Below are 25,377 nucleotides of genomic sequence, written 5' to 3'. Positions count from 1 at the left end.
TATATTTTAATGGTATGTTCATTTTTATCTTTTTTTGTTACTGGAGATCAGTTTTAGGATGCAGTAGCAAGTCTTCTACCAGAGAACCTTGAGACTGACATACCAACATTGACAAGTAGAAAATGAATGTATGTAGCAATCTGCAGACCGCTTACATAATGTACAGGTCAGGCTGATGCCAGGCAAAATTCCATGCTGACAGGAAACGATTATCAGGCTCAATCTAATTACCGCAAAGCTTTAATGGGCAGCTTCTATACTTAGAGGCTAGAGTAGTGTCAGGAGACAAATGTTGGATCTCCAGATGCTCCCCAGTGATTTCTTCACTAACACAGATCTAGAGGGGAAAATAACAGCCTTTATAGAACAGGTTTCATGTCATAGACCTGTCCTAACTTTACAAACAATTGCACAGGGATCTCGAGTTCCAAACAGTCCCCATGCTTCCCAGGATCCCCTTCTTTTAAGCCCGTCTATGATGTCTTTGTAGAGGCTGCGGCACCGGTGGGTGCATAACACGCTACTCCGCTGGACCAAACAGCCATTCTGGTATATTCAAGGAAGTGTGGTGTGACCAAGTTGAAGCTTTTGATGGACACCCTGGAACAACACCCTGGAACAACATCTGCTCCTCAGCTCCATCTAGTGGCCATAATGTGGTACTTTCCCAATATTACATTCAATCTAACAAGGGAATATACTAAGAATGCTCGTTTTTGGCTCTATTTGCACAAAATGAACGTTCACAGGGTGAGTGGCTCTGAAAATTATTTCTAAAAAGACCCCTTACTGTATTGTAATTAAAACTGAATAATAGTGTGGAGTATATAGGTCATACATACATTAGTGTGGTTTGATCTAGCAGTGACAAAATGGAAATGTAAAAAATTTGAAAGCCAAAGCTTTACCACTCTAATGGACAGCATGGACCAAGGGGCTCATCTTGGCTGAAAACAGCCCTACTGGTAAAACACGATTTAGCAAATTTTAAATATAACTACACTGAAGATGTTGTAGACTTACTGTAGTAAAAGCAATACATGCTCAATGTTGACTGGTTGCTGAGGCTAGGTTCACACCTAGGCGACACCTCCCCCACGGCAACCGTGCACGATGCCACGCGGCCAGGAGTCGCCAATATGTGAACCGATCGCGCTGTGGGTGCCATTATTTCTAATGGCACCCCAGTTACGCCAGGCGGATTGCGCGGTTTCCCGCCGCGATTCCACAAGTGCTTCCGAACACGATCACGGCTAAAACAGCTGTGTGTCGTGTATAGGAAAAAAAAAAAGGTACATGTACCTTTTTTTCTGCGATTGCCGCGCGGATGCCACCCCATTGAAATCAATGGGGCTGCACGGTAAATGCTGCCTGCATGTACAGGACTGCGCGCCCCGGGTGTCGCGCGGTTTAGTGCAGGTGTGAACCTAGACTGAGGCTTACTGTATTTTGCGCATTCCACTATGGGATAAAACGTAATGTTTCCATGAGGAAAAAAAAAGAGCTTAAAAAGGGCCATCAGTTGGACATCACTGACTAAACCTAGCATACTTGGATCACTAAGGAGGAATCAAACAGATTAGTCACTGACAGGAGCCCTTGTAAAACCAGTTATACAGAAATGTGACAAGAGGAGGAAGACCAAATAAAATTTATATGGAAATCAGCTACGCTCTTGGCTAGTCCTTTGGTATGGCAATAAATAAACATATGAAAATGCAATATATAAACTCAGAGATCGTGCACATACACTGCAAGAAACAAGTTCTCATTAAAAACAGTACACCTCTTCCATACAAATCATCTAAAGCATCTAAAGGGCCTAACCTAGCTTTATTTAAAAAATACATTGGACGTTTTTAAAGTAAACACTAAAAAAAAAAATATCTAGGTTCTTTTCCTGAACTCTCCTTTAAAAATCCTGGATGCCTGGTTATTATGCTAGCAGTATGCAGCAGCTGTATTTCTCTCAGTACAGGATTCCTATAATAAACGTATAACTACATTACAGGCCCATTGATATTTATGTATCGTGGCAATACACAGCAACACTCATCACGGAAATGTGTGCATCGCGTTTCTATTCATTTTAAATCGCACCCCAACACACTAATGAATAATGAACCCCCACAACACAAAAATCATGCACTGTGGTTCACTACATTAAATTAGCTTATCCACATCTTTAGCATGGATGGGACTTTATTTTACCTGCAGGGAGCTCAGCTTTAAATAATTAGAGGGAAAGTTAATTTCTACATTCAAACTTTTGCTACTAAAAGTTTACAAAATTTGTATTGAGATTGTAGTCCATCAGTGCAGAAAGCTTGGAATATTGGTTACTTTACAACACACACAGGGACCATGGGGAACAAAAGTAGCCCCCCTCCAGAAGGAAGGACAGTGCCAGCACCAATTCAGAGATGATTTGAGGATCTACAGCCGAGTGATACACAAATAAGATACATTTTTAGTTCAGTGTCACTTTAAAGCTTCTCAAAGATTTAACAATCCAATTTTTTGGTTTTTCATCTACCAAATATTCTAACAGAAGCTATGTGAATTACATAGAGTTGCTACACAGATCACTAGACAAGTACAATACGATCGGAATATTAACTGAAAGGTGAATCAACACATAATCAGAATGTGCAATCCTAAAAGCCACCATAGATATTAGAAGGTGCAAGAGACGCAGGCACCATTCAAATGGTCTCAGGCCCCCATGCATGAGAAAGGCATCTTTGCAGTCTCTGATCAAAAGTATTTCACAATCTCCGGTTGCATATCTGCAATCTCTGATATGTTTTTGGATCATTATATTCACTCACCCCGTCTTCTTCCAGATTTGGAATCTTTGGCCATCTTGATTGCTCAAACCAGGATGATGCAACTCCTGCTCGTGCTCACAGGGGTTCATTAATCCAAGCACACAGAAAACTCATGCTCAGCTCAGTGAACATTGTCAAAAAGATTGCAAACAGGCAGGCAAAGCATCCTTTTTATTGGAGAAAAGACATACAATCTCTCTTCTGCAAAGCCCGGCTGCTTGCAAAGTTTCATTTTTTTATGTTAAATTCCACTTATATCAAGCATGTTTTTTTAATGTAAAGTTCCACTTCAGTATATCAAGAAAGTTGACCTCCACTGGTTTAGCATTACTTATCTCAGACCTTGTCTCAAAATATCACCCTAACCGTCCACTCCGCTCTTCCCAAGACCTCCTGCTTTTAAGCTCCCTTGTCAACTCCTCCCATACTCGCCTCCAGGACTTCTCTAGAGTCTCTCCATTCTCTGGAACTCTTTACCCCAACCTGTCTGTCTATCTCCCACCTTAACTGCCTTTAGGCGTTCCCTAAAGACTCATCTCTTCAGGGAAGCCTATCCCACCACAACATAACCACTCAACCATCACGTTCTCAAACAATTCATCCCCACACAGCTACCTCCTCATGTATCACTTACCCCTCCTCTTTTAGATTGTAAGCCCCCATGGGCAGGGCCCTCCTCACCATCTTGTCTTGAATTGTGATTATAATGTCTTCCTTATATTGTAAAGTGCTGCGCAAACTGTTGGCACTCTATATAAATAATATGTAATAATAATACTTAATGTAGACCTGTGGCTTTTTCTTGCTTTAAGATAACCGAAAAGTCCCACCATTAGCCTAAAACTTGCAGTCTGGGTTCTGCTGAGCACTAAAGTTTATGCCAATGGAGAGGCAATGGGAAGGAGCAGGAATGAAGAGGGAGAATTATCAGAACAGAAATATTTTTAGGCCTGGTTCACACCTGTCAACGCTCTACGAACGCTCAAACATGAAAATCCCATTGTTTTCTATGGGTATGGTTCACCTTGCCATATTTCAGCCCGTCTGAACGCGCTACAAAACGGCCTACGTCTGAAAAGGTACATGAGCTTCTATGCGGCGTTTTTGTTGCGTTTCTTTTCAATTAGCCCTCGAAAACGCGCGTTTGTCACGCGTTTTTTTTACCGTGAATCGCGGTAAAAACGCACGCCACGAAAAGCGCAACAAACGCGCATATTCGATACGCCTAGGTGTGAACCAGGCCTAAGGGGTAACAATGACAATCGGAACAGGCTCTCCAGAAGTGGTCACCCATACACACAAATCAAGTCGACCTTCAGATCTCCATTCAAGCAAACAAACAATACCAGAATAAAAGACAGAAAAAAAAAAATCCTCCTCATCACTAATGTGGGCAAATGATTTAAAAATAAATAAATAAACTGGAAAACAGATTATAGGGGATTTCCGTGAACCCAATTTTGTTGAAAATAATGGCAAAATTACAAAAGCAATCCAAATAAGAACAAGGAAATATGACGGAAAATAAAACGAAATATGCAAAGAATGGAAAACAGAAGCTCAAAAATAAAATAGTAAATGTCATGTTTAAATATGGATGTGATAAATATGCGTTTGCCCTTACCAAATGTATTGATCAAATTTTATCACGCAGGCTCATTTTTCATATGTTCCAGGATAACAAGTCACTGTGTTAGCAGGCCTTTACCTTGAAGATGTCAACAGCTCCCCAGAAACGACTAAACTTCAGCTTTTTCTTTTCTTTAGTGTTTGATAGAGCAGGAAAAGGTTGGATGGAACCTCGGTGAAGTTTTTATTGTTCTAAAAGGTGGCCATACACTAGTAGATTTTCATTCGAAAGGTTTAGTTTCTGCTACGAACCCTCATTTGATAATACTTAGAACTCCCCATCAAGCATAGTCAAATGTGGATTTTGGAAATCGTTCATTAGCCGTACTAAACCAATTTTTGACGAATGAAGGAAATATTTGTCGACCTATGCAGAGAAAGTATCCGTTTGACCTAGGCAGCTTTCCGTTTACACATGTACTGTGTTTTTGGGGAGATTTTTGATGAATGAAAACCCCAAATCATTCATCAACTTCCGTTCGGTCAGAGAAACATTTTCCGACCAGACCGCACGAAAAAGTTTGTTCACATTAGCAAAAACGAAAGTCGGTGCTGTACCATCAACTGCTCGATTTTCATTCGTGTACGATTTTCTAACGAAAATCTAACAATGCATGGCCAGAGTGTTTCGTGAGGGTAATTGATTGACTCGCTTTGCCTGAACGCTGAACATAAAGTTCCTTCAGCGGGAACCACATGACCAATGCCTGTATGCTAGTCATGTGACTAGCACCAAACATGTTGGAACAGACATATCCTGGTGCTCTACAACGTTTTCTAACATTGGCAGTAATAGGGAATCTGTCTGACATGCACTGAATGGTTATATTGGAAGGGGGAATGACTTGAGATTCTGAGCATTTGTTCCAAATAAATACATTGTCATGCAATGGCAGCTGCATAATGCACAGGTTGGCATCTATGTACCTGTGTCACTCAGCTGGCAGCTATGGCTATCCCACCTGGTAACGGAACATCTAGCCCCGACAGTGACCATTTTCTACATGGGAGCAAACACATATAGTACAAAAGAATTCATATACCAGGAATCTTTAAAAGCCACAGTTGATTTCACCTGCATGCATCCACCCAAAACTAAAATGTCAGTTCTGGAAGGTCTTTAACAAGCAGCAAGCGTAGCAAATTATTTGGTATTTTGGATTGACTTAGGTCTGGGGAACAAAATGTTTTTGGTTTTTGGTTTTTTTTAAAGTTTACTCCGTTTGTTCAATAGTTTCCTACAAGTGGAAACCAATGGCAGGTTAATAATACAGGTTAATAATAAATGGGATGGCCAATTTCTGTACAGGAACTGAGCAAAAACACACTAAAAAGAACAAAAGGCTAAGTAGTAGGACGTGTATTTTAAGTGCTAGCAATTTATTTAAGAATTCATTTTTTATTAATGACAATGTAGCGGTGATGGCCACTCTCGTGTAATATCACCTAAGTGGGTGTGAGAGTAAAACTGTCTTCTACGCCTACGAAATACACTCTGACAACGGCTCCATCCTACAATCCAGCAAAAGCTGCTTCAGTCTGTCTGTAGAGATGCTGTACATCTGAGATATTTGGGTAACAGAACAGCAGAATCAACTATACTAAAGCTCTAAACAGAAAAATTGGATGATTGCACACCAGCTATGTCCAAACTCTTCCTTTATTCTTTCATAAAAGCATATGCCCGAGATGCATTGAGACCTATGACACGTTTCATACACAGGGGCGCTTAGTTACAGAGTGCTAAAGCTCCATTTACATACCATGATACCATTATCAGTTTAGAATCTACCTGTAAGAGACTTACCTGCAGATGGACTCCTGCTCAAAAACGTGCACGCACACAAGTATGCAATCCATTGCCCAAAGTTCCTGGAAAATGCGCTTTACGTGAAATACGTGAGCGCGCAGTAACCCGCTCATTAGCGTGCACACTATCCTATTTATCCTATTTGACTCGGCTGTTGCCAGATTGCTTCTACGACCCGGTGAAGGCCCGACGACACCCACGCCATGCTTCCTGGGCTCCGTTGCCCCTCCTACTGACCCGGGACTGGCTTCTCTGGTGTCGGCAGGGAGCTGGGGAGGAGATGGACGAACCGCCGTTCGTCGATCCCCCCTCCCCGTTCTATGGGAGCGGGAGCGATGCAGATTGCATCACTTCGGTCCTATAGCCGTTAGTGCTGGGCTCCTGAAGCCCAGCAATAAGCTAATGAAGTGTGATCTGCACTTCAATAGCTTATTTGGAGTGTAAAGGTGACACTGGGGGTCTTTTGGACCCCCAGCATCACCTTAAAGAGTACCTGTCACCACCATCTGCTATCACATGGGCGGCTTGTAAGCCTCCCTATGTGATAGCAATTAAAGAAAAAAAAAAAGTTTTTAAAATGAACATTAAATAAAAAATCAAAAAATAATTAAAACTTTTGAAAGTCCGCCGCCCCCGCGCGTCGCCACTTAAACACGCATCGGGTGCGCCTACGTATGAAAACAACGAACGCGCTACACATGTTGGGTATCGTCGCACATGCCGGAGTGAGAGTAATAATTCTAGGGGCCAGTATTTTTGGGTATCTCTAAATTGATGACCTGTGGGGGTTTTTAAAGCTTCGTCTATGGACTTTTTGGGGTACTGAAGCTTGTTGTCGTTTCACGGACGCACACAATTTTTAACCTGGGCATGTTGGGTATCTATTTACTCGTTTATTTAAAAAAATGGGTATTGTATGCTGGGGCATTTAAGTACACTTTTCACTAAATTTTGGGGTTTGTTAAGTAGTTGCGCTAATATGGTGCAACATAAAAATTTGCAACTGCCACCATTTTATTCTATAAGGTCTTGGCTTTCAGAAAATATATAATATTTGGGGGTTTTAAGTGATTTTCAGGCCTAAAATGTGGAATATAACATGGGTGCAAAAATAAGGCCTCAGGCATGAAGGGGTTAATAATGTTAAAAACATGTCAAAGGACACTTTTAGAGGTGTTTTGATTATGTCCGCATTAAATTTTGATGTCTGGCTGGAGATCCTTAGACCAGAGATCATAGGTCATTTTCCCTGGGATTTGTGAGATACTTCCCGAGTCTGTCCTCTAGCCCTTTGTAAATGCTTTCTTACTGCATCTCAACCACTATTGGCAAACTGAAGAAAAGGTTAATAATCGAAGGGGGAAGACAGCACAGCACAAGCAGTCAGCAATGAAGAGAAGACACCAAAATGCATGTTGTATAGGCTGAAGTACAAAACATATAGCACTAGACAGTAATTAAAGACAGAGAAGATGAGGCTGTGTGTTGCCATGGTTACAGGCCTGCTGATTGGCAATGAACACGCAAGTGATCAGATCCAGCCTGTTGTTGTACCGGGAGTAAACACTCATCATAAAACATAGAAGATTCCCAGATATCTAGTCTTTAACCCAATAGCCTTCAGCAAGACAAGCTTCTGATCAATGGCAGGTTCTGCACAAGACATGATGGCCCCATTGCATAAGATACATCCACAACACTGCTCAACTAAAGCTGCAATACTGCCAAATCCTGCAGTGAGGATCAGAGCTCTGAGATGCAACCAATTCAAATGCCATGCAAAAATGCTTTAAAGAAACTGTCCATTATTTTTGGTCATAACAAAAATATTACATATTAGGCATTCTCATTTTAGGCCAGAAGGTGGAGCTTTAGAATACATTTTAGACCCCATTCACACTGAGCGTTTTGTAGCGAGATTTCCGCTCCAAAATCGCTCAAATATGAAGCTTAATGTAGCTATTATAATGCATTTTAATTGAGATGTTCACATCTTGCAGCTCAATGTCGCTTGTAGCTGAAGCTTGTCGCTGGAAGATGAGCTGTTTTTAACTTACTGGTAAGTTAGCAATTCAACACGGAAAGAGCAGATCTTAGGTTCTACGAGCGTGGAGCAGATCTTAAAAATTCTACGATTGTATGCATCTGTGTGCTTATTTGACAATAACATCACCTTTGTTGGGGAAAGGGGCTTTGTGAGGGATTCATACCCTGTCCAGGAAAAATCCATCTTTACCCTGAGATCTACCAGTTGGCCACCATGATTGTCACGCAATCGTCCCATTTTAATCTGCAGCGAGCTGTGATTTTTGTACAACTGGCAAAACATTTAATCCCCTATAGCATAACACTGGGGGAAGGACGGGCAGCACCAGGGGCCAAACTTGTCCTGCATATGCATTTACTGACAAGGAACACGCTGACAGCCTGCTGCTGCAATTGTCTCACTGTCCAGCCATAGGCTGGGGGTTTGGAGATGGTCCTACGTTTCTTGCTTGCAGAAAAGAAAAAAAAGTCAGGCCACAAACTATACTGCCTGCCAGAGCTGTGTAAATCTCAGGGCTGAATTGACAAATAGAAACGCTTTAGTAACAAAACAGGCCCCATGCATTTATTTTAACTGTGTATGTAGCAGTTTGCTTTGACTAATTCCAAACTCTGAACTATTGGCATCCTCAGACCTCTCCCCACAAGTGATTTGAGGGGTGATGGGAAGACCAACAACTGTACATCCTTCTCTGTTAGAGATCAGCCCACATTCTGCAAACCGCAGAGACAGACGACTGTACAAAGCACGAACTCCACTAAATCATCCCATGAAGAAGAAGCAATGCATGATTATTTACTGATGGATTAGGTTCCTTTTAAGTCACAAGTGGATGACACGGTTCACAAACTGAAAATGTGCAAGTTTTACCACTTTTTATAAAACACAAATGAAATACTTCACAGCTGAATTATTGTGCAACAAAACCAAACTCACTTGTGTAATACCGACAGGCCCCACTGCTCATAAACAGTCATTAAAAAGCTGCTAGATGTGATAAAAGGATTCCGCTTTAAAAGAACAAATAACCAAAATAACAACTTACATAGAACAATTTAAAAGTCAGATGCATTTTACATACGCAAATGTTTTGAGAGCTTGTAAGAAAAATAAAAGTTTAGTCTTTTGAGAAACACCTTCCTACACACAGCTGAATGAAAGGGAAACTAGAATGGTTTTTGGTATACAAACTGATGTTTTATTTCACTGTTTTTAATCATCTGTGTAAAGCATTTATTCTATAAATAAACATTTATTACAGGGTGCTTTCATGACACTCAATTTACAAAGCATGCTGGGCTCTGTAACAAGAAAGCCCGGCATGGTTTGCATGCTTTTTGGCAGCCTGTGTGAGCTCTGGGAGGATGAAGGAGGGGGAGATCTGTTATTCAGGATGTCTTTAGTACAAAAGCTGCAGAGAGCCCTCATGGAGCTCTGGCTATTCTATAAAGGTCTAAATGCAACAATATTTTCTATCCATTAAAAAAAAAAAAAAAAAAAAAAAATTTTTTTTTTTAAAAAAAAAAAAAAAAAAAAAAAATTTCTATTTTTAAAAACAAACAATAGATTCCCTTCGCCACCCACTAAAATATAGGTAGCCCGTGGTAAGCCTCCTTTAGCATAAAATGGATGGTACCATAGAAAAGGCTAAATAGAAAATGTTACGTGACTGTATGTGTTTAGCATAATTATATATTTTATAATATACTTCCGTTTACTAGTCCACATTCCCTGGTTACCAAAATGCTTTTTTGCCAATATCAGGCTTCTTGCTTGATGCCCTCAATTTCAGCCAAGGTATATGCACACATCCTCCACCTCCATAAGCCTGCACAGCATGGGCATACGGGTAGAGCTGGCATAAACACTACACTGCTCGATCCTCACCCAATCATCATCACTGGCAGAGCTTGACTCAACGTATAGCTACACGGTCTATGCACTCATTTTCCATTGCTATTGGAAATGTCAAAAGGAAGAAAGCTAGACTTCCTTTAAACCTTGTGATGCCGTAGCTAATTTTTTTCCCATTCTTTGGCACACGTTAAAATGCTCATTTTAGGCCTAAAGATTTTCCAAAAGCCCCAAAAACAATATATATTTTCTAAAAGCAGAAATCCTGTATAGGATAGTGGCACTTCCGAATTTTTATGTCATACCCTACTGTTTACCAAACCCATGTTTTCAGTAAAGCATACTCGCAAATTAATTTTAGTTATGGAAGCACCGATATATCGGCCGCCGAAACACATCGGCCGAAAATGGCACTTTTGGCAAAATGCCGAAAGTGCCATTCTCTGGCCGAAATAGCAGTGCATTCAGGATTTCTCTCCTCCCTGCTGGGCGCTGCTCTGTGTCGCAGCGGTGAGGAGAGAAACTGTCACAGGCGGCAGAGCGCTGCGGGAGGAGAGCTCTGTGAGCGGCCGGCGTCTCTCCTCCCCACAGCGCTCAGCCTCCTGTCACAGTTCGGAAAAGCGGCGGGGTGGGCGGAGACAGCCAGCGCTGTCACAGGAGGCTGAGTTCTCCTCCCGCACTGACCCGCCCCGCCTCCTGTGAAAGCGTGTCAGGATGCGTACATATTTGCGTGTGCATGGGGGCTTTTAATTTCGGATGACTCAGATCACAGATACAGTGTACAGAGTGAATCAGAGCAGCTCTGTATCTTGTGATTGATCATCACAGCAATCACAGATATAAACACTATAGTATTTACAGGAAGCCCGCCCCTCCTTCTGACAATGGAGGAAAGAAGACGTTAAGATTTATGAATAAAGGGATTGTAGGCAGCAGCAGCAGATGATTCATGGTGAAGGATTGTAATTGATTGTGGGATTCTTTTTTCCACCACCCTCCTCTCTTCTACATGTCATCTCCATGCTGTCTTGATGTGACTTGTACATTAACTCCTTCACCCCCTCTTTTCTCTGTGTGTGACCGATACATTAATAATGTACTGTATTTAGAGAATGATTACCATGCTCCATGATTTTACCACCTCAATACCAGCATGTTTCTTCCCAAAAAAATGTATGGCAAAAATAAGATCATCTTAGGGTGCCTACTTTCCAAAAAGGGATCATTTGGGGTTTTGTACTGTTCCAGAATTTGTATTTATAAAACCTATTTGTTGTCTGTTCTTTATATAGTAAAAAAATACAAAACCCAGTATTTATAAAATACCACAGAAAGAAAGCTCTGTCTCAAAAAAAATTTTTTTACTTTGGGTACAGTGTTGCATGACCGAGTAACTGTCAATCAAAGTGTAACAGCACGGAAAGATGGCCTGGTAATGAAGGGGTATATACTGACTGGTTCTTAAAGTGGGCCTTTACCCCCTTTGACTAAAAATCACATCAGCATAGAGCTCTGCATGCTGATATGAAATCATCTTACATTCATTAGCTAAATAAACCTATTTTACTTACAATTTATTTCTCCACTTCCTGGTCCATTTTGGCACAAATGATGTAATCATTCCCAAGCGCGGCATCCTGGGAAGGTTACATCAGCAGAGCATTGCTGGGAAAGCTCATCTGTAATCTCACGAGATATCAGGGAAAGGCATTTTCCTCCCCTGAGATGATGTACATGGTCACATGTCCTAGTCACATGTGCCAGAGTACCAGGAAGTAAAGAGGTCTTGTAACCTGCCCTTAGTTAAAATGGCCACTGTCAGAAGACTGGGAAAGAAAAGAAAAATGAGGTATGAAAAGAAAAAAAAGCCGGCAATTATCTACGTATGTGTTACTCAACATTTCTAAAAGTGTATTTGTTGTCATTTTGAAGATACAGTGGTACCTCAGTTCACAAATGCTTCTGTTCGCGAACAATTCAGTCCGCGAACAGGAAGTTCAGCAAAATTTTGCTTGCGTCCGCGAACACCGCATCAGGTGACGAACACAACCGCAGCCATCTTCCTTGCTCTGACACGTGGTCGTGGCTTCCTCTAGTCGAGATCGCGGTCTGATCGCAGTTTGATTCTGTTTGCGACCAATTCGATTAACAACCAGAATCTTGGAACGAATTAAGTTCGTGAACCGAGGTACCACTGTATGGGTAAAGTTAGTAAATTGATGAATCTCTTATCACGCTTTTCCCTGAAGCAAAGGGGGTTGTTTATTCTTTTGTGGCTAGATCACTGAACATACTGAGCCTGATGAAGGGGACCTCTTGAGGCCCCGAAAACACGTGCAATTTGAAATGGCAACTGGTTATTAAAACAGACTTTTGCTGATCCCTAAAACTGGTGTGCTGGTGACATCTTTGATATTAGATCACTGAGCAAACCCGCTTGCGATACAGCTGTAAGGCCAAAGTGTAACAAATGTGGAAATGCTTCCGGACTGAACCGCGTGCGTTCTCTCATTAAAATTGTTTTTTTGTTTTTTTTACGGAGAGAGAAAATTTAGAGCAAAGAAGTAATTTCACTAAGTGGTTGGGTACCGGCGGCTTAACAATTCTCTTCAGTCAGTGCTATGCCAATTCAATAATCCGTGGAATCATACAACCCTCATTGCTTAGCCACTGAAAGCCAGAGAGAATTTTGAACATAAAAAGTAAACAAACTTATGGGGTTTCGCAGGGTCCACAGTGTCCCCCTATCAACAGCATCAGCGGGAAAAGAACAGAACTGACATCTTGAAAAGGCACGCACTACAAGAGGCTATTTTGTAATGGGAAAAGGTAAATAATAACAATAAATTGAAACATATCTATTTACTGTAGGACCCTGGTGCCCAACCTGCAGCCTCTGGCAGTTTTTGTGCAGCCTTCGCGGCCCCTGCAGACAGTGCTGGCCTTACCCTTACCTAGGTCCTTGCACAAGCCAGTAAAGTTTCTTTTACACTATCTTACTTTTTTCTATGTCATCCATCCCTTTTCTCTTTTAATGTATTCTTTCTTGCAGTCTATTATAATGGATCTTGCTAAGAAAATATTAAATGTAGGACAATTAATCTATAAGGCGTCTGTATTGAGCAGAAATGTGTAAGCATTGATATGAAAAGACACTGCACTAGTAGTGATCTCTAAGGGCCTGTTCACACGACGTCCGTTTTCTGTGCTGACCTGAACCGTACGCTCCTGCACTAAAAATGCATCCCAATGTATCCCTATGTGTTTTATGGGCTACAGTTCTCACGTGCGCAGTACGTTCAGGTTACGACAGAAAAATACTGCATGTCACATTTTGTACGGTCCGGAAACACAAAACGCGTCAAAAACGCACAGCAATGCAGCTAACAGTGACATCCCCACTCCAGCAAAAAAATAAAAAAAAAGGAATTTTTTTTCACTAATACACTATAACATACAATGTTTTTAGTCAGTAATTAAACTATGAAGGTGAGTGAAATTGTCACAGGTCGCCTCAATAGATCGGGAAGTGAGCAAACACATACAGTCGCTCGCTCACTTCTCCGATCTATATATATATATATATATATACACACACACACACACAAAAATAAACCACTCCCACCAATCTCTTAAACACTAATACACTATAACATACAATGTTTTTAGTCAGTAATTAAACTATGAAGGTGAGTGAAATTGTCACAGGTCGCCTCAATAGATCGGGAAGTGAGCAAACACATACAGTCGCTCGCTCACTTCTCCGATCATCTCCCTGCAGAGAGCGGTGACTGTCAGTCACGGGTCCCTGCAGGGATTCCCCCCCCCTCCCCGATCCTCCAGCTCTGATTGGAGGAATGAACGGGGAGGGGGTGGGCACAGCTGGCTCTGCCTCTAGATAGGCAGAGCCGGCTGTCATTCACCCAGCTGGGTGGATCTCGACAGCATTGTCGGGATCCGTCCAGGCTGCGGCACTCTCGGTATATAGCGAGGTGTAGCTCGCGATGTACTGAGCTTTGGGTCACGGGAGGACGCTAGTATATGCCCCCCCGTGACCCTAAAGAGAACTATGGGGAAAAACACTTACCCCATAGTTCTCTCTTCATTTAGAAATATACGTCTTATATACAATATCCCCACAAATAAAGCCCTATTCCGAGACCCACCAACAAAAACAACCTTTAATCATGAATATTCCTATTTAAAAACATTTACTAAAACCACCTAATGATATCTTTGATCCCCCCAAACCACAGATAATACTATCGTCTCAAATACCATCTACTAAAAAACAATCACTGAAATATCATAAAGGCTGGAACATTTTAAAGGTGGTTGTCAGTCTTTTAAAATCTGCAGCTCTTATTAAAAGAATACCCGGTGATGCTGCTATGACGGTCTTTGTTCAGGAACTACCTGTTATAAGGGGACAAATGTCTCCCAAATGTTCTCATGTGTTGTCCCTCTCCCCTGATTAAAACTGCAAGCGGCTTTGTCAACACATGTTTCACAGGCACGGCCCACCGTTGTCACCATCAGGAAGCTGGTCCTAATTTATATGCAGCCGACACTGGAGTAAGTGCATGCAGACAGCAACAAAAAAGGCTAAAGGAGCTGCAAAAACAAGTCATTTATTAAAAATAGGTGTACGGTACCCATTTAGGGTATAGATCTTCTTTATTTCTCCATTTCTGTGAAATTACCAGAGATATAAGAAACGAAACCGTTACTCGTTGTGACCGTGACAACGCAAAGCTGCAATATCGGTTTGGAAGGAACTGGACGTTCACACAAGGCAGCGATTGTACTAAACATACAGGCAATAAAAAGTCATCTAAATAGGTTAACCTAAACGTAATAAAATCAAGAGAGAACTTACCAGCTGTAGGATGTCCTCGTCTTTTGGCATCACACTCAGTTCTAACGTGGAATCGCTGAAACACAATATTTTGCACGGTTATGCGACATTTCGCTGTTGCCAGATTGGTAATGTATTCTTATACGGTATCATCATTGACATGTCATTTTTAGTGTCTGTGTACACTATGCCCTGCCAGTTCCAGCACACTGCTGAGCGGATATGGTGGCAACACTTCCAAACTCATACGTCACAGCAGTGCAAAGAGGAATGATGAACTGGGAGCTGCAGTAATGCTGTGCAACAGATTCATTTTTTTAAAGAATTACACTTTGACAGCGGCAGATTGGCTGCCATCGCTGTTCGGCCAAACATTTTCAGACCGGCCCCTTTGGCAAAAGGCAACTGAAAAATCAACGGGTTGAATTTCAGCTGAATCAGCAGGACATGGCCCAAATACATACAGTGACCATGCCTTTGATTCTGGGTAAGTTTGCATCAGGGGAAGGTGGGCTACTTTGGCTCAGCAGGGGTTAAATAGGATAAGCACTAATCCTTTAAATATTTGAAGCCACTTACCCATTAGAAGCATGCCAATACAGACTCTGAACATTGTTCATGTATATGCAAAGTATTGCATGGTGGTAAAGTATTAAAACCAGAACTAGAACTATTAAAATTATGTCAGCATTTGCAGGTCCCAAATTTTCCTCATGACAGGTTTACTTTAAGGTTTCACACCAGCTAACCCTTTTTTTTCCTGTTTTTATTGATGTCCAAGACCCTTATTTCTATTGATGTCCAGGACCACACTGGGGAGATTTCACCTCACTTCCTGAGTTTGCAGGGGCAGAGGCTCTAATGATTTCCCATTTTACTGAAAAATGTTTTTTTCTTTTTGAGGTCTGTCTCTATTGGTAGGATCTCCAATCACTTCCTGACAGGAAGAGAGCATAAATATCTGAAATGGGGACAAAGACCGCAATAAAAAAAAAACCTGACAAAAGCTTCCTCTTGATCCTGTCTGAAAGTAAAGTTTTGGCAGCATCTTGACTTTCAAAGCAGACTTAAAGCTGACTTTTACACTCAAAAATCTAATTCTATCACTCATGTCCTGCACAAAATGCCCATCATCATATACTCCACACTCCTCTCATATAATTGTATGATGATTATTAATAACAGATATGTCAGGTGTAAAATGCTGTGATTCTGAAATACTTAAGCTGCCCATGCGCCTGACTATTATCATACGATAAGCGCGGGTTGATGGGCAGCATGCCACCACATATACTGTACGGTCGTACGATTTTCGTATAATGAGCACGCTAGAAAATACGTAGGTAGGTAGCGTGATGGCAAGGCGAAAGTCGCACGACCCAAGGTGCGCAAGCGCACACTGCCCGCTCACCATTGCAATAATCTGCAAGCCCTCCCCTCAGCAGTGAGGACTTGCGATGATCGCAAGTATGATCTGCCTGTCCCTGATGGGCAGGTTGTACGAAATGTTAAATCACCTTATAACCATTGCACAACGAAAGTCGTGTGATGGTTGTAAGCTGTATGGCCACCTTTACACTTTAGAGAGCATTCACTTCTTGCTTTGAAAGGAAAAATTGGACTTCAGTTTGCCAACACAATGCACACTGGGGTTGCCTTGTTAGCAGAGAATTGCTGGGAAAAGCTCACCTCAGTGAAAGGCATTTTCCTCCCCTGATATGGTGTGCATGGTCACATGTCTAGTCACATGTGCCAGATTTTAGCAATAGTAATAAATGAGCTAGTAATCTGCCCTTAGTAAACATGGCCACTGTGAGAAGACTGGGGAAGGAAAGAGAAATAAGGACATTGACGACATGGTGAAAAAGACGGCAATTATCTAGAAGTATGTGTTTGTAGATTGTCATTACTAAACATTTTTAAAGGTGTATTTGTTGTTATTTTAAAGATATGGGTAAAGGTCCACTTTAAGAGCACCATCTTTAAATTGCTTTAGAAGGCTAGTAGCTGATCATCGCTGTCAAATTAAATGGTTGCTTTTTCATACGGCTCAAAAAGAATGCTTTTAGTTGTGCTTGATAATATAGCTCCCACCGTACCTCTCCATGCTACAGGCATAATAGACATCAAGACTGCTGTCATGCCCCCGCCTGCCCCGTCTACATTTGACCATTCACAAAATGCAGCCTGCGGTGACGCTGCAGCCACGTGTTTTGTGAATGGCCAAGTGTATTGACAAACAGGACAACGGTGCTGTACAACCAACATGATAGACATCATACCTGCAGATTTCATGTTGGCTGTACAATCTGCCACAGCTAAAGCATGGGGAATTATGAAGCAAGCAAATATTGAATTACTACATGTCAAAGGTAAACAGCTACTAAGTCCTCCATAGCTGTTTAAATGATGTTACTTGGAGTTTAGCTTTAATTCTTTGCGATTGGTTGCTACACTTTGCAGTGCCAACACGAAAAAGCCACATAGACTACGTTGCACCCCATTTGTCTATAGTACATGCAAAAAATGCCCACTAAACACAAGGCACAGGGTTTTCCTATCATTAAGCATAACCAGCATCTCTGTTGTGACTGAGCAGGACGATTACTCATTCAGATCCAGCAGGAATTCTCATTGGCACTATCTCTGTGCAGGCTGAGGAAACAAATGTCAAAGTATCGACTCTCCTATGAGAATCACGTATTCCTTTCAAACATCCAATCAGGTGCAAGGAATATATGAAATAAAAACTCCTGCATATAACTTGATGTTTGAAGTGAATACACATTCGCTTTGACTTTACCTCTATTTTGTAAAACCAGCAAGAAGTGTACGCCAACCATGTTTATAAAGCCAACAAGACTACATAGGAGTGTGTTGAAGCAGATACATACCTGTTCTGTATTAGTGCAATGACTTGAGAATAGGTCTTCCCAATGATGCTTTCCCCATCCACCTTTATGATTCTGTCCCCTAGAATTACACAGAGAAGCATTACTATATACAGCTCATCCCTCATCATATTTCTAGGAAGATAAGCTACAAAAATGGAGAAAAACATGGCTCTGTGCTGATATCAGATTCTAGCTGTCAGTTTTCTGTAAAATTAAGATAAAGGGCACCTTTGTGATACAAATACATTACAACTGTTATTCTGCTCCTCATACAAGGCTGGGACAATAGCTTGTTCTAAAATAATTATAGCTGTCAATCCTTTCCCTAGAAAAAGCAGAGGCTGCCAACTGCAGGAGGGGAACGTTTACATTGCTTTTTTTGATCCCCCTCATGTTCTCCCTGTGCCCTTATCCCCAACTCACAATGCCCGCATTCATCCTCAGACACCCAACAGCATACAACACTTCTACGCACAGCACATCCCTTCCCAACTAGCACACCCCACTAACAGCACAACTGCACACAGGCATCTTTTAAGGTCCTTTCTCTGGTCACAGTTTAACTCATTCTACACCCCCATTCTGCATGCTCAAACTGTGACCTCACCCCTGCTTACATTTCTCTATGAGCACCTCACAGTGTCCACCATTCTTCAGCCATCACACCCCCACTCACATCATCACCCCCTCCGGCTCACAGTGCATCCTCACTCCCTACACAGGACGGACACCTCACAATGGACGCCCCTTCTCTCTAAGCACAGCACATCCCTCCTGAGGCAGTACGCTCTACCAATAGCAAGTTCCCCCTTTATTGCCCTTCCCTCCTGCTCACAGTGAATCACTCCCAACTAACCTAAACCACCCACCCCATTCCTTTTATACCAAAAACCCCCACCAAACAGTGAGTTACACAAGGGCATACACATTACTACTCAAACCTTAGCCTCGGCCACCCTCTCGTCCCTGATCACTTCAAAGCCCCTATCGGACATCCATTCCTGTAGACGTTCCACATCCCTCCTTTCCTGGCAGCGCACTCCGTTGACCTACATCCTTCTCCACCCACCTCCCCACTGACAGACATCTCTCCCCGGCCCCCTTATCCCCATTACTGCATGCCTCCTACTGTCATACATTCCACACTCATGTCCTGCACAAAATGCCCATCATCATATACTCCACACTCCTCTCATAAGCACATAATGCTTATCAACAGATGCTTCACACTTCTCTCCTGTGCATATGGCCTCCAATCACTTATTTCCTGCACATACTGGTAGCCATCATGACCTCTGCACCCCTCTCCTACACATACTTACGGTCTACTCTTGTACTCTTCTTTTTTGCACATACTGCTCGTTGTTGTACCCTACGCACGCCTCTCCTGCACATACTGCCCACCACTGTACCCTATGCAATTATCTCCTGCATGCACTGCCTGCAGACATACTGTTAACCACTCACAATGATTTTGAACATAACCCACCTAGCCCATTCTGGAATGGCCACACTTTTAGTAAGCTTTAAACCAATGCATTTTTTGTAGCACAACAAAAGATACAAAAACAATATACACATTCTCCAAGGACGGACAAAAAATTAAGTACCTGTACACAGCCCTGCTAAGTGTGCCGGGCCGCCTTCCTTAACTTGCTTAACAAAAATGGTGTCCATTGGCTCCAGTCGGTTTCTTTGCCTTCCTAATGGAAAAAAAAAGGATATAACATTTTAAGACTGAATAATCCATAGGCATAACAATACTGGTTTTATAATATATTGCACAGTTTACAAAGGAAATAAGGTGTTTGTAGCTCTCACTGATACGCATTAAACAAATGTAAGTAGAAAACATACCATACAAATGAAATGTTATCAGTTTTCCCAGCTATCGTCAAGTGAATTATATAACCCCTCCTCCCTATGAAATGGAGAGATCTCTGTAGTACGGTCCTAGGGTGACAACGTTGCTAATCAATAGATATAAGGGCCTGTTCACAGCAGCCCCACTGCGTTCCGGACCGCACCCCGGCCGCCTCACTGCGTTCTGGGGCGGGAGGGGGCGTAGCGGTGCATTGAAGTCAATGGTACCGCAGCTACGCCCCCCCAGTTGCAGTGCGATCGCCCGCACCCGAATGCGTGGAACATTAATGCTTGAGTTCCAGTCCGGTGCGATCAGAAAAAATAGTGCATGCAACATTAGTGCAATGCAGGCAGCATTTTTTCTGACCGCACCAGTCTGGAAAGCCTGCTATCGGCTATTGCAGTTTAAAATAACCAATAGCAGTCTGTTTGTTATTTCCAGCCGCTGATGGGAGACTTGACACCCATGTTCCCTCAAGTCTGAGGGATTGCTAGAACACCGGCAGAAGGGAGGAGCACGTGGGAGCAGCGGAGGAGGAACGGGGCGGGCAGCGGAGGAGGAATGGGGCGGGCACCAGTGGTACAAGACGGGGCAGCGGGGGAATGCAATCTCTTCTCCCCACTGGTGCCGGCTGCAGTTGTCTGTGTCCCCGTTGCCTCTGCCGATAGAGGCACTGAGTGCAGCCGGGATTGAAAGGGACACAGACTGGTGCAGCCGGGATTGAAAGGGACACAGACTGCTGCAACCAGCACCAGCGGGGAGGAGAACGGAGAGTACTGTATAAATTAGGGCTGCAACAACTAATTGAAAATCAACTAATCGATGATGAGAATAGTTACCAGCGAGTCGCATTATCGATAATAATTGGATTAATCGATTCGTTGTTGCAGCCCTAATTTATACAGCACTGTCAGCACTGTCACCTTAGGATGGAAAGTGTTACTGGAAGGATCACCAGGTGAAAAGGGGAAAAACTGAAAAGAAAAAAGAAAATTAAGGCAGCCGCCACATTATGGATTGTGAGCTTTCAAATACAGTAAAATACGTATTTAGGCCATAGTATCATATGACTCTTTAGAAGGGGCCACACTAAATAAAAAAGGTCATCAGTGACATCCCTATGAAAGCCTTGGGTAGCCCATTACTGGGTAATAACTCACAGCAATGAAGGACCTTACCAGAGTCCTCAATATTAGTCCACAACACCAGAAAAGTATAATGCAATTTCTAAAGCCCCTTTATAATAATTTGGGGTTAACTGCTCTATCAATATTTATATTGTGATACGAGCCAATTGACCCATGATGACCGGCTAATTATTTAATCAAATGTTTCGTCTGCAAAATGAACGCTTCTTTATTCATTCCCATGTCCTCATCTGAAAAGCACTTTCACTGTAATTTAAGATGTCAGATTAAGTTCTATGCTCGAGTAGGCAAATGTCTGCCAATCAGTATCCAATTACAATAGGATAGTCAGCCATGAAGCCAAGATGCAGTGTCCAAAACATGGCAGCCTTACTAAATGGCTGGACCTCTTACAAAGCAGGAGGAGGACATTTGGTGCTTGTAAGAGAGTCAAACAAAGTCTACGCTTCCGCCGTGGGCTTGCAGGTCGTCTTTGAAAGCACACCTGTCCTCGTGTCATTATTTCCATAATTTATGGAGATCAGACATCGATTTCCAGATATTAAAAATCGGCTTTCATCTAGAGGGCCAGCACTCTGGGTCAGTGGTTAGCACTGTTCTGCATTATGCTGGGCTCCTGTTTTCGGGTTATACCCGGACACACAATAAGCTTGGAGTTTGTACATTCCCCGCCGGTATGCTTATAAAAGGTCAAGTTATATTAATTTATTTTTGTCATCTGTAGAAGCACCTGTAATGGAGGACAAGCCTACTCACACCAGTCCATGGCCAGTTAAAGTACCTACAGAAAAATGTTATAACCTGCCAACTGACTTGTAAACGAATGGACCCTCTGCTGTGATTCCCCCATACCTGCTGCAGTGTAGGCTAGGTAGGCAAGGTACAAAACTGGTCATACACCAGTAGAATTTCATTTTATTTACAGAATGTTAATTACATTTTCTAATATTTATTTTCTAGTATTTTTCCTAATATCTATATATTCTAATTAGGGATGCACCAATACCGATACTAGTATCGGTATCGGTGCAGATGCCGAGTATTTGGGCGAGTACACGTACTCGCTCAAATGCTCCAATGCCTAGCCGGATACTTCTTGTATCAGGAAGCCGGCTCTATGCTCCCTCATCACTTGTGACGAGAGAGCATGGAGTCGGCTTCCCGGCCAATCAGGAAACCGGGCAGCGTGTAATGACTTGCTGCCCGGCTTCCTGATTGGTCGGGAAGCTGGCCAATCAGGAAGCTGGGCACCGTGTAATGACCTCATGACGAGTAAGCATGGAGCCGGCTTCCTGGCCAATCAGGAAGCTGGGCATCGCGGCAAGTCACGGCACCCAGCTTCCCGATTGGCCAGAAAGCCGGCTCCATGCTTACACGCCGCCGGCTTCCTGGCTAATCAGGCAGCCAAGAGGCGAGTCATTACACGCTGCCTGGCTTCCTTAATGGGACTTCCGGTGTCGGTATCGTCGAGTACCGTAAAAAAATAATCGGTAGTCGATACTGAAATAACGGTATCGGTGCATCCCTAATTATAATACATTGGGGTTGTGTTTGATGACATGGACGAGAATAAAATTATATTGTTTGTTCCGTCCTGCTGAATCGATTCCACAGTGAATGTGGTTTGGTTTGAAAAATTGTACTTCTAAAATTAAACATTACAATTAAACAAAATTTTGAACAACATTTTGAAAGTTTCTACAATGCTACAAAGATGCAGGCATAATTTTTAGCGCAGTGCACTGCAACACAAGTCAACGTGCTCCAACAACTGTTGTGTGGAGACTTGAATGAAGTTAACGCAAAACAGTATGTAGCGGAACAGCGCATCTTTACACAACATGACTATGTGCTGTACAATGGCTCTGTCTTGCTCTATCAGTGTGTTTATAGATACAGTAGGCTCAGAGAGGGTGGGTCTGGAAGCAGTGACCTCTCTGGCTGCCATTTAGGGCCATACAAAAGATGACGTCATGGGTAACGGACGCCATGGGTAACGGACGCCATGGGTAACGGACGCCATGGGTAACGGACGCCATGGGTAACGGACGCCAACAGCATGGACAAGGATATGGACTTAAGGGAAAAACACAATCATCAAATCCAATTAAATGTAAACACACATAGGAGCCAGACAATAATGTAAAAGAGCCCAAGAGGAATTTTAACAGTTCACAAATCAACCATAAAAGAAAAAAACAACACATTTCGGGGGCTACAGCACACACACCCCTTCATGAGGGATATAAAACAGATACAAAAAATAAAAGTGAGAAATTATTTTCTCGAGTTTATTTTGCTTTTTATTTGGTATTACAGTTTTGTACCCTGATAAAGGGGGAGTGTTATAGCCCCTGAAATGTGTTGGCTCGTTTATATGGTGGAAATGTTTAAAGATTAAAATTCTTCTTGGACTCTTTCATATTATGGTTGGTCTAGCATCTATTTGTGTACGTTTACATTTTAACATGGACCTTAGCTTTCTAAATTCCTATCAAATAGTTTTATCAACTCACCAATGTCACTTTCTCCACCCCCACCCACCCCCCAATTCTCTCTTCCTTATCTGGCTTACTTTTTCAGTTTTATTACCATGTTTGTGTTTTTTGTTGTCTGTTCAGATTTATCCTAACACTTCGCAAAATAATACTGCTTAGCCCTAAAATAAGGGGGAAGATCTCTTAACGCTTGCCTTAAAAAAATTACTTATTTCAAATAAAAGACCGTACTCAACGGTGTGTAAATAAAGCAATAAAACTATTAAATATGGCAATACACAAAGGGCAATGATGTCCAACGGCCCACAGCAACCAATCACACACTGGCTGGCAACAGTCCAGGGTGCGCAGAACATGTAGCGAGCTTGTTATTGTGAATTACTGCACAATATATCTCTGTGCAAGGCATTAAACAAGCTGTGCGTGAATGAATGTAAAATAGCCCAAAGCGTAAACAAAAATTGTTATTCTCTCTAACAACGAGATTTTAAGATGGCACAGTTATCAAAACGGCAACAGCTATCCGGCCACACTGCATTCCTGGGATGACAGACTATTCTTAACTGCTACACACTGGAACATTTTTGACATAGATGGAACATCAGACCCTCGCAGTCTCCATTGCAGTGAATGTTTCTTTAAAAAGAACGTCCTTCACCTGTTTATAACATAACTGCAAGAAAAACCCATAGGAAAATGCTTCAGTTACGTGCATTGGAACAAATAAAGAGGAAGCCATTACCAAGTCAGCTTTTTATAGGTCATCAGCGGCAGTGGGAATGTAGCTAACTTATTTTTACAGCCAGACATAAAGCTGTAGCAGTCATGTCAACTGGGTGCCCTCTAGTGGTAATAATCCCATATTACACAACTGTACTACTACTATGCTACTTGCTTGGTGATTTACCCACAGGTGCAATGGAAGGTAATACAGGCAGAGATCTCATCTTTTAAAGCAGAATGCAAGGCTCAACAACAACAAAATTAAATCAAAATCAAATGCAAGCATTTACATGTTGTTCCTACAACATTCAGAGCAGCGAATACATTGTCTGAAAATACAGGGACTGACTCCGCCACCTCTGGTACATCCTGCTGATTGCCGTATTCTATATAGCACAATAAAGGGAAGCTCGGCTGTTTTGGAATCAGTTTTTTTTCCCTCTACTCTGGGCTAGCTAGGGGCCTGGGCTTGAGTTCACCTAAGCCCGCTTAAAACTGACTGCCACCCCCTACCGCTGAATCAGTTGCAAATTGCATTCCCTGCCCCACAGCTATTCATCACAAAGGGGTGGGAAATGCCCCTCCCGCCACTGATTGGGTGGGGAGGAAGGAATGGCGGTTACAGCTTTGAGTGGGCTTGGGTGAACTAGGTTCACACCGTGCCCAGGCTCATCTGTACTCGAGACCTGCTCAGCAATGGCAGGTGGAGATGAAAAGGAGACCATACCCAGGTCCTAATATCAGACATTCTTCTACAAGTGCCTGCAAGGGGCTTGGAGTAGAAATTATTTTTTGCCCCAAGAAATTATGCCAATTGTGTTTTATAAGTAGCCAAGGCAAAAAAAAAAAAGAAAAATTCCTACCTAGTCATTTATCCCGAGGGACTCAAATTGCTTATGAAATTGGTGTTGGGGCAGATGGGAGGTGAAGCAGCCATCTTGGGCGCACTCAATAGAGTAGCATGCTATGGCCAAATTTAGGCAGGAGCCACTTAACCTACCAACACATTGTTGTAGTGTAGGAAACCAGAGTACCTGGAGGATAACTGTGCGTGCACTAGGAGAACATGCCAACTAAACGCAGATAGTGCTGCTCAACAAAGCAAATTAAACTAATAATAGGTCTTTGTTTAGTGTTATACATGAACAAAAAATATCTATAGTTAAAAAAAAAAAAAAAAAAAAACCATTCTCTCATCAGAACACTAAACACCTAACCAAC

At 42.3% G+C, this 25,377-nt stretch overlaps 1 protein-coding gene across 2 annotated transcripts in view; it reads right to left on the bottom strand.

The window, feature by feature from the left end:
• The window catches only part of ARHGAP21 (Rho GTPase activating protein 21), a 168,401-nt gene that overhangs the window by 57,911 nt on the left and 85,113 nt on the right, over window positions 1–25,377 (bottom strand). For both annotated transcript variants that reach the window (XM_018557954.1, XM_018557955.1), the window contains exons 4-6: window positions 19,534–19,626; window positions 17,924–18,002; window positions 15,051–15,105 (exon numbers count right to left, since the gene is read on the bottom strand). In XM_018557954.1, coding sequence (XP_018413456.1) covers window positions 15,051–15,105; window positions 17,924–18,002; window positions 19,534–19,626 — 227 coding nt within the window. The remainder of the gene's footprint in view (window positions 1–15,050; window positions 15,106–17,923; window positions 18,003–19,533; window positions 19,627–25,377) is intronic.

This window comes from Nanorana parkeri, unplaced genomic scaffold (assembly GCF_000935625.1).
Source record: "Nanorana parkeri isolate BGI_ZX_2015 unplaced genomic scaffold, ASM93562v1 scaffold313, whole genome shotgun sequence".
NCBI classification, from domain to species: domain Eukaryota; kingdom Metazoa; phylum Chordata; class Amphibia; order Anura; family Dicroglossidae; genus Nanorana; species Nanorana parkeri.
Note: the sequence above shows the minus strand (reverse complement) of the source record. Positions and strands in the feature narration are given on the sequence as shown.